Source organism: Silurus meridionalis, chromosome 12, assembly GCF_014805685.1.
Source record: "Silurus meridionalis isolate SWU-2019-XX chromosome 12, ASM1480568v1, whole genome shotgun sequence".
Taxonomy (NCBI): domain Eukaryota; kingdom Metazoa; phylum Chordata; class Actinopteri; order Siluriformes; family Siluridae; genus Silurus; species Silurus meridionalis.
In genome coordinates this window covers 16369301-16380229 of record NC_060895.1, presented here as the reverse complement: position 1 = coordinate 16380229, position 10929 = coordinate 16369301, and the positions used below count along the sequence as shown (strand labels likewise).

The 10929-nt window shown below is 38.3% G+C and overlaps 1 protein-coding gene across 1 annotated transcript; it reads left to right on the top strand.

The window, feature by feature from the left end:
- Positions 1–339: 339 nt before the first annotated feature.
- pitpnaa (phosphatidylinositol transfer protein, alpha a) lies at positions 340–10609 on the top strand. Its single transcript, XM_046863234.1, has 12 exons — positions 340–509; positions 1661–1691; positions 2286–2434; positions 2567–2658; positions 2867–2874; positions 3156–3230; positions 3445–3528; positions 6855–6932; positions 7063–7173; positions 7420–7542; positions 8120–8188; positions 9689–10609. Exons 1-11 carry the CDS (start codon positions 493–495, stop codon positions 8165–8167), a joined length of 816 nt encoding a protein of 271 aa, XP_046719190.1. The 5' UTR covers positions 340–492; the 3' UTR covers positions 8168–8188; positions 9689–10609.
- Positions 10610–10929: the final 320 nt, after the last annotated feature.

Below are 10929 nucleotides of genomic sequence, written 5' to 3'. Positions count from 1 at the left end.
CTGATAATAAACTTGTTTTGGGATCGTGAACGGTTTGAAACTGAAATGCAGCATTGACTCTACTCCACCCTGTAAATCTATTCTCAAAACACGTGGAACCAGAATTCCACGTTCACAGCCTGAGAGGTGTGAATGAGGCCGGGAGAGAGAGAACACACTGAGGGCGGCTCTGAGTCCAGCGGCCATTTACCTACAGTAAAACTACTAACTGCTCCTTTACATGTTAGGTAACGTGATGGGGGCGTGGTCTAAAGCAGCCCCGCGAGCCGGTTCCTCAAAGCTCTGTGCAATCACGAGACGAGACGTAATAGGTTACGATTGCACGAGGGGAGTGGTTGCCGTGACAACGCCGCGCCCCTTCGACATCTTTCAGGAAATTAATGTGAGGGAATAAGAAAAGCTGGAACTCCGAGCCCTTAACGAAGACGAAGGAAGTTGTCGAAGGGGGAAGTTCGACTTGAATGTGGCGGACAGCGAACCAGATACAAGAAGATGCTTGTTAAGGAATAGTAAGTAATAACAAGTAGGATATTACTGGCGAACGCATACGAAAACAGCGTAGACGCAAAACTAACGTAAGCCAGCTATATGAGAGAAAGATGAGTGGCCTCAGGTTGAACTTGACTCCTGGCAGGATAGTTTACCTTCTACAGCTAATTCAACAGCTTTCTAATAGTGGTATATATGATCTTGAATTTAGTTCTCAGTCCATCGTTAAAACCTGAAAATGTCGAGGTCGAGAGTGATGGCCATTCCCATGTGGAAGTTAGGATATACCCGCTAACGTTACAGCTGCTAACCAGCTCGCCATTTTCATCTAGTTATTTCACACTGAAATGAATTACATTACCGGCCCAATACATCAACTTCGACATACGGTGTTTGAATGATAATATAGCTTAAAAAAAAAAATAAGGATATACAAAATATCATTCTTGTCATTATTTAATTTAATTACACAATTAACTTATAACTCGGTTATTCTCACCCTGTCTTATACCTGTGTAAATCCTAGAGGCTTTAAAAAAAATAATAAAATTTATTGTCCACGGTCACGTGATTCTGACCTGTCAGTCACGCAGCCACTACGTCACTACGTCACTGCACATACAGTTCAAAGAGCGTGAGGTGATTATAAGTGTTTTACCTTCAGGCTTTTAAAGGCACGGTGAGCTGGTGTTCAGAATGCTGACACATCTCCTTTAAAGCACAAAATCCACGCTTTGCTTCTAGAAATGAAGCACAAGGTCTAATTCTCTAATGCTTTATTTATGGAGTAGTGTATAATCAGTAATGGACATTTGGTGTCACCCAGATGAAGATGAGTTCCCTTAAAAGTCCGTTTTCTCTCAAGGGTTCTTCCTCTTACCATCTCAGGGAGTTTCTCCTTGCCACTGTTGCCACTGGCTTGCTCGACAGGAATAAACTTATAAGCACAAACATGCATTCATATTTTATGACCTGTTTCTCCCCCCGTAAAGCTACTTTGGACAATGTACATTGCTATACAAATAAAATAAAATTTAATAAATTGCAACTTATCTACTTTTTTTGTTTATTACAGTACAATTATACTTTCTAAATTCCTTGACTAGGAAGAAACTTGTAAATCTGTCTTTGATGACTGTTTTGTAATGGAAACATGTCTTCTGCCTTCCAGTCGAGTCGTTCTTCCCATTTCTGTTGAAGAGGTAAGTGCAAATGTTCCATTAACCCATCGAGACCATTAGCGGCCTTGCTTCATGCGACAGAGCGGGATTACAGCCCACCCTGTGACTAAGTCTTTCCAGTCTACACAGACTCTGGGAAGTTCCTCTGTAGGACCCACAAACCAGACTTCTTATATTCAGCTTTTATGTGCTCTTTATATGCACCTAAGCTTTAGTCATTTGTATTGTATGCCGTACAAGTCAGTGTTATCTAATCGCAAGGAGTAGTACTTATCAACATTTAACCAAAGTATCCTAACCTTGTTCTCGTACTTGCTGTGTGTCCTTCATTCGTTTTCACATTGGTTGTATAGTCAAACTATACGTTTTATCTTTTGTTTGGGGTTTTCTGTCTAAAATATAATATTAACCATGCTTAATCAAAACCAAAGTGGTCCATTGCCTTAGTTGGGATAATAGCAGTAACACAGTAATCTCTGTTAGGACTGTGTTGATCAGTCACTCCCATTTTTCAGTAAATTACATTTGCTTTCCTGGGCTGCCGGTGTTTCACACACAGTGTATACGTGCTACGTGAATGTGTGAGGGAACCAGGTTGTCTCTTCTGCTCTGCAGTACCAAGTGGCTCAGCTCTACTCAGTGGCTGAGGCCAGTAAGAATGAGACAGGAGGAGGAGAGGGAGTGGAGGTACTGAAGAATGAACCCTATGAGAAGGAGGATGGAGAGAAAGGGCAGTACACACATAAGATCTACCACTTGCAGAGGTATGCACATCATCATCATCTTCATCACCATCATCAAGATCATGCAAAAACACGGATTCTTAAAGACTATTTGGGACTAGATGCTTGGTTTCGTTATTCAATGCTTTTGTTTTCTCTTACTGTCTCATGTAGTAAGGTACCAGGGTTTGTGAGGATGCTGGCACCAGCATCAGCTCTCAAAGTCCATGAGAAGGCCTGGAATGCTTACCCATACTGTCGTACAAGTACGTCTGAGTGTTCCACAAGCGTAGTAATTTAGCTTAGTTGGTTAAGCAAATATTGACGTACAGCCGCACTTTGTTTACGCATATATTACAGTGAACTTACATGTGGTCATTTTAAAATGTCCAAAGCATTACTGGCTTAAAAATGACACTAAATTTGGTTACATTTTCTTTTTCCATATGCTGTTCTTCCTCTGGTCACCATTAGTTCTCACAGTAAGTATCTTACTCATGGCCTGACCCAAAGTATTTGATTTTTACGAATAAGCATTCAGAGATTATAGTATTTCTCTTACATTGAATTAATCCTCTCCACCTGTGTGTAAAATGCTACCTTCTAGCTAAAGAGACGCTCAGTATTATTTATTACTGCTTTGATAAACCGAAGATGCAGAACCTTCCCAATAATTGATCATTTCTGAAATGCTACTGAACTATAAGTCAGAAAGCCCAGAATTCTTTTTTTTTTCTCACATTGTTTTCTTATTCCCCTATAGAATGAGTACATGAAGGATAACTTTATGATCATGATTGAAACATGGCACAAGCCTGACTTTGGTGACCAAGACAATGTAAGTGTCTCCCTATATAACAAAGCTAACTATATCTAAAAACCTGAATATAACTAAAATAATGAAACTAAATGCTAGATAAGAATTATATTATCTTTAGTTTGTCAGTTTAAATGCAGGATCTTTTTAAAAAAAAGTGTTGAGTAACTTAAGTCCTTGTAAACAGAAGGTCAGCCTTTTATCTTATACCTAATCTTAAATGTCATTTCTGCAGGTACACAAGCTTGATGAAGACACATGGAAAAAGACTGAGGTCGTTTACATTGATATTGGAGACAGGAGACAAGTAGAAGACAAAGTGAGCATCTTGGAATTTCTTTATTACATATAAGTAATACAGTAAACATTCACAATTTTCTGCACTATCCTTTAAGAGAAAAAAGAGAAAAAAACTCCTACTTTCCTCATGTACACTATTGCCAAAATTATTGGTTCACCTGTTCATATGTACGGTATGTGATTTATTTTTTTGAGCATTGCATTCCACATTTAGTCCCAATTTGTTCTTCGTATTCCCTCCACTCTTCTGGGACGCTGTTTCACTAGATTGTGTAGTATGCTTATATATATTTGTGTTTATCAGCCACAATGGTATTGATGTAGGTGAGGATGCCTGGGGTGCGGTCGGCATTCCAATTCATATTAAAGTGTTCAGTAGGGATGAGATCAGAGCTCTATAGCAGGCCATTTAAGATCTTCCATTCCAAAGCATGTAAACCATATCTTCCAGGAGCTCACCTAGTGCAAATCGCCATGCTGGAACAGGTTTGGGTTTCCAAGTTCAAGTGAATGCAATATTTTATTATAGCGCATCTTAAGACGTCCTATACAGTTGAGTGCCTCCAGATTTGTGGTAACAGTTTGAAAAAGAACCACATATAGCAGGAAATGTCATGTGACCAAATTATTTAGGTAATATAGTTTACATTATATTATACATTACCACTTTTTTTTTTTTTTTTTTCCCCACATATCCCAGATTGTTAGGAAGCTGGGGTCAGAGCGCATGGTCAGACATGATGCAGCACCTCTGGAGCAGTGACTGTTGAGGGCCCAATAGTAGCAGTACTGGGGCTTGACCACTGAGCTACCACTTCTCTCACTTTACTTTACTCATGCTGGGTTGCTTCTTTCTGTAAAAAACAAAACAGCATATGAGTATGCAGGTTGAAGCGGTTTGTGAAAATCAACATTTATATTATATTTTGCAGATGGCAGGTTAACAACCATGCTTAAAATAGTCAATATAAAATATAAAACAACATTGATTTGACATTTTTTGTTTAAAAGAATATACAGACATTTGTTCATTTGTGAATATATTATATAATAATTCAATTATGTATGCATAAATAAAATATACAAACATTAAAAACAAGCATTTAAAAGTAGAAAAGTCGCAATAAATCACGTTTGAAAACAGAAGGTACTGTTGTAGTATACAAATGCTATAAAGAGAGAATGGAACGTAGAAACGCAGTAATCAAACAGGCTTGATTTAAAAGAAATGGAAAAATATGCATTAGTGTACAAATGCATAATCATTCACTAAAAACCCCAACAGTAACTAAAAATGTAATCAGTTGTAATCTACTGTTATTTGCTGTTTTTAGATTGTGTTTTATTCGCACCGTTTTAACTGAATCCATCACTATGTTGCGAGCAACCTGATGCGCGGAAGTCAGAAAAGAACAGATCTAATGCGACTGTCCCGAAGTTAGCAAACGAACATTTTACAGAGTAGCCCTTTATTAAACTGTACTATTTTCACATGATTAGGATTATACTGTTTTTACTTACCATGCTGATGTTTCGCCTTCATCCGTGACTCCAGTGTGTTTTCTTTTCGCATGCCCGTGTATCACTGTGGTACTTCAATCCTATACAAGCTTCACTTTGCATAACTTCCAGGTCCAGTTTTCTGTGTTGTGCTTAATATAAAATGTTCCTATGCCTTGCGTTTTAATATAAAATGCTCCTCTTGCCTTGGATGACTTGTTAACACACTTGTTAACGCTGCCGGTTGACCCTGTACTGACCCGGCTGTATTATCTGCGATTTTATCGATTAGTTGTTGCAGCTCTACTTTACTCCGGACTAATGCATTCAGAGTAATTGCAGATCAAGTGGTGTGAAGAGATCTTATGCAACCACAATTCCATCTGTATACACAGATACTTAATTATCAGATTTACAAAGACTTGATACTACTTTTCATGGTTGTGTTGAGAATAACGCATTGACCACAGACATAAAGTCAGGGCTTGGTTTTGTCATGTCACAGTCGTCTTATGATACAAATTTGTCCTGTGCCATATACAGTGGAACCCGCTTATCTCGCCCTCGGTTAACTCGACAACCCTATTAAGTCGACGTTTTTGAAGTGGAACCGCCAAATTCTCGCTTTGTCTAAGCATTTTTTTTATCGGTTATGTCGACTTTTTTATGTCACTGAACCCTAATATCTCGAGCACAAGGGGGGAAAAATTTGCCATTTAACGTCGGTTATCTCGATCGGCACTGTGCAGCCGCAGAAGAACTTGCGAAAGTGTCGGTAAAATCAAGCCTTACAGCTGCTATAGGTGTATTGTATACTGGTGAATCTCTGCTGTTAGTTAGTGCACATATGCCTTTTGTTGTTAAATGTTATGCGATGAACGGGAGGCGAAAGCCGGGCTTGGTAGGAACGTGGGATGAGCAGCAAAAGCATAGAATGAACACCGGCAGGATCGGGGGGAATCCGCGATGCGCTTTGGGAAGAAAAGAGCAGCCGTTGAGAGAGTGCCGGTGGGAAGACACCTACCAGGATACACATGAGCGATAACAACGACCACCGTGAACCAACATATACCAACAATAACGGACAGTGAGAGTGTGGAAGTTTAAATAGGAGCTGGTGATGATGCTAAACGAGCACCATATGTGCGCGATTGAAGCCGGGAGCTTCAGAGAAAGCGGCCGAGAAAGCACCTGACACGCTGAAGGGGGCGCCGAAGGGGGCATGGCAGGTGGATTTCTGACAGATAAACATGTACTGTATGTATTTTTATAGCATGCCTTCATCAAACAAATCGCGGCAACGCTGTTGTGTAAAAAAACCCTCCAAAAACACGTGCATGCACATTCTCATGTATTAACGCACATCATGTACATAAAGAAATTTCATGCACGTTAATATATTGCCGCCATATTGATTTTCGTTTATCTCGATCATCGGTTATCTCGATGCTTTTTGGTGACCCCCTAGGACATCGACATAACCGGGTTCCACTGTAATTGTATTCACACAAACTAGAGATGTAAAAGGCTAAATGGAAAACAATTTGTAGGCTTAAAACTCCATTGCGTCTAGTCTTTTTTTTGCATGAAGTCTTCCATTTTTTGCATATGAAAATCAATTAGACTTTTAAAGTGTGTGAAAGGTTGGAAGACTCAGCCAGAAGGAATATAAAAGTTCACTGACCGTGTTTAGAGCCGTTGTTTTGAATAGTGTCTGATTACTCCTCGCTTCTTCCTTAGTCAGCACAAGAACAAATTACTAAACAATGTAACTTAATTCAAGAGCAGGTACACTTCTCACTGTTTGCCAGAAAGTCAGCTATTTTTTTTATTTAATCCTTACAGGACTACAAAGCTGATGAGGATCCAGCAACATTCAAGTCATCGAAGACGGGAAGAGGGCCTTTAGGACCTCAGTGGCGAGTGTGTATGATATACATTGTTGTTGTTTTAATGTTCTCCATTATCTAATTGTTCTCTAAATTATTATTCACATCAACAGTGTTGCATCCAAGCTAATCCACTTTTTCACGCATGTCTAATCCAAATATAGAAAGAGCTACCTCAGAAGACCAACTGTCCACACATGTGTGCCTATAAACTTGTCACTGTCAAGTTTAAGTGGTTTGGCTTGCAAAATAAAGTGGAAGGCTTCATCCACAAGGTACAAGTTTGGATTACAGAACAATATGTTAATGAATCCAAATATTATCCATTATTAATCCAATATTAATTCTCTAATCTAATAATTTTTTTTCGGCACGATAGTTATGTATTTGTTTTTTGTAAGGAAAATATATATATTTTTGTTACCTTGTTTGACCAAATGTCTCATATTTGATTATATCATGTGACTGCCAGACATTTACATTTATCTGAGAAACATGACCATTTCTGTTGTGGCTTCTAGCAAGAGAAGCGGTTGTTCACCACCTTCCATAGGCAGCTGTTTTGCTGGATAGACAAGTGGATTGACTTGACAATGGACGACATTCGACGGATGGAAGAAGAGACCCAAAAGGAACTTGATAAGGTGCATAGTGTTTCAATGGCTTTTAACTGATGGAAATTTGAGACGTGGATGGCTTTTGTTTATTACACAGTAGAAAGGGTGATGTGTATTATTAACAAAGCCTGTATATTATTAGCATGTGTTTATTTAAGAAAAACTATCGAAATGGCAACTTGTGTTGTTTGCTAATTTTTCTGTCCGTGGTACTATAATTGATTTCAGGATAAGAAATTTATCATCAGTTTTTACCTTTTTGAAAGACATTTTGAGACATTTTAGCAAGATTTTAATCAAATGCAGATTTTTATTTACAACTAAATAGATGCCCTAGATGATAGATGCATTTATTTGTGACCTTTATATAACAGGATTCAAATAATTTCTTTGCGTTTCCCAGCATGTTAGTATACTGAGGTCAGAGCGCAGGGTCGGCCATGATACTGTGCCCCTGGAGCAAAGGCCTTGTTAAAGGGGCCAACAGTGGCATTTGGTGGTGCTGGGGCTCAAACCCCAAACCTTTTGATCAGTAACCCAGAGCTTTATCCGCTGAGCTACCACTTCCTAATCTGACAGGTCTGTTATTTTCTCCACTTTTTAGATGCGAGACAAGGACCCAATAAAAGGGATGTCCGCCTCAGATGAGTAAAGGCCCTGCAGCTGGGACTATGTAAGTATAGTAAAGCTTCTGACTGTCACTATCAGAAACAGAAAATGGTGCTGAGTGCTATATCATTGGCATACAGAGATATCTTAACTGCTCCCAGTCCTCACTGATTGTGTGCTTACGCTGTCAATGTCAACATAATGGCGATTCAGAAAAGAGAACTTGCAATGTCTACAAGACTAATCCTGATTGTATGGATTATGTCAGATGTTAATACAGCACAAAGGTCACATTTTTTGACTTTAGACTGCATTTAGGATGGACAGCATGGGTCAGCCGATATCAATCCAAAAGATAGAATAGGAGGTGCTTTCTAGCTTATGCATGGAAATTAGAGCTCGAGTCTGCGCAGTAGAGGCAAAGGGGTGCGGTATCGGTGAGAAACCTTTGCTCAGCGAAGTGTCGCTTGACTTCACTTATTAATGACTTGCGCAAGGTCTTTTGTGTTTAACTGGACATAACAGATCTGCATATACACAGTCCAGTGCGATTATCACAAAGAATAAACGTAATTAAACAACAATTTTCACCTATAGATAAGGGGGAAAAAAATCACCTACACTGAACCCGACACGGTTGTTATTGTTTCAAATGTTTACAAATACTCTAAAGCTGACAGATCTAGGAAAGCAGCTGAAATTTGTCAGCTCAATGAGATCAGAATAAACCTGTTTGCACCAGAATACAAATGTATCTCTATGCTATGTATCTCTTTCACTCCACTTTCAATATGAAAGGTCAGAGCATCGATCAGCCTGTTTTCTTATGAAAGCCAAGAAAACAGCCATAGTAATTCATACTAACACATCTTGCCCTAATCCAATGCTGACTGCGATCTATTTAAATCCTACAGGCTACATAACGTGTAAAAAAAAGAAAAAAAAAGAAAAAGCTTGATCAAAAGTGAATTAAGTTAATGATGTCTGGCTGCTTTTTATGCATTTTCTGCACTGTAACAAAATGATAGTGTTATTTAACTATTCAAGAGCAATTAAAACAGATGAAACTGTTCTCAACACTGTCAAGGTTCCAGCTGTCAGCCCTCTTACCACAAATCTCAAATATACAATAGCTTTTATTAAAATCATTTAGTGACCAGAACTATATAAAGTTGTTCATTAATGAGAGTTCTGACAGACTGTAACTGCTGAATGACTTCAATGGTGTAAAATGAGTGTTTAAGTTCATGTGTTAGAGCTGAGAGCAGTGACTAGTGTATGGTTGGGTGGAGTTCGAATTGTACCGGAGCAAACCACTAAAGGCATAAGACAGTCTGAGGTTAATTTGTGTTTCACTCGTCAACTGTCTCCTTTTCAGGCTTGTATGTGTATTTTCACAGACGTACCACAACACACAATTTTTTTTAATGAGTTCTTTTTTGTATCTCAAAAACGTAAGAAACATTCAAACTAATTATTTATATGCCTAGATGTTTAGTATTTTTTTTAGTCTATATAATAACTGTTAGTTTCACTCCATTTGTGTCTCGCTTTTGTGTTTTAGATATTGCCCTGTGAGCAGCAGTATTGTCCATGTCCCAGGCAGTGTGTGAGAGGATGTCTTTCCTCTAGATCTACTCTATTATGGTGCCTCCCCGAAGTCCTTCTCCCACAACCGCAGAGCTTGTACACACCATAAAACCCTCCTAAAGTGGATTCTTACATTAGACAATAATATCTAATTATATAACTAATTATTCATCTTTATTTTTAAGGTTTACTGCTTTTATTTTAGAAATTTATTTCATCATCATAGCTCCCCCCAGGTTTTATTGAGCAGGCTGATTTTTTTTCTTTTCTTTATATATATATATATATATATATATATATGTAAGTCCCCGTACAAAAAGACTGACACCACCACTATAACACTGTTCTTACACCAGTCCTCTTTAGTTTGATTTGCTTTATTCACTTCTTTCCGCTAAATTTTCCCCACTGTTGTGTGCTCCTAAGCTGCCTTAGGGGTGACAGTCAGTTGCCCTGTATGTGTGTGTGTGTGTGTGTAGGAGATTTCAGGCTAGCACTTTCTCCTCACCACGTGACCCACCACTTTTTACACATCTGAAAATGGTTGTTGTAAGCAGTATGGTGTAATTGTGTTTACATGAGGTAACCTCAGCCTGATTGAATATGCATCTTGGGTTTAAGGGAATGAGGTTATTTAGCGTCGATGTTACTTTGTCTTTATTGTAACGGTTCCATCGCCGTTACGTTCATTTTGAATTTGGTCTGAAAGTTTGGAGTTGTCTACTTTGCCTCGATTTTAAACTGGGGCACAGACACTAGTTTATTTATTCACTGGTATTTTTACAGTTTGTCAAACTTTCTGGGATTATAAAACTGTGTAGGGCTGACATTTTTCTACTCTTCTGGCAATTCTGTATCATGATTTAAAATGGATCAATAAAATGACAGGCTTATATTTGTGGTGTTTTTGTTTTAGCAACTGTGTTGATGTTAGTCAATCGGCCAGTTACAGCAAACTCTAGAATTATTGCAACCCTTTTATGGTGCTTATTTGGTCCAGTATCACTCTGAAGATATTATAAATCATACCTATAATTAATGAATTTATTTTTTTTCTATTGTCATTATATAAAACTTTTTTTCTGTTTGTTTTATAAATAAAACCAAATGTCACTTATTTGTGCCACTAGTAATTCTTAGGAATAAAAAAAACCCACCAATACATTCAGGTTGTCTGGCCATCTGAGATTACAATAAATATGATATCACAAGAAT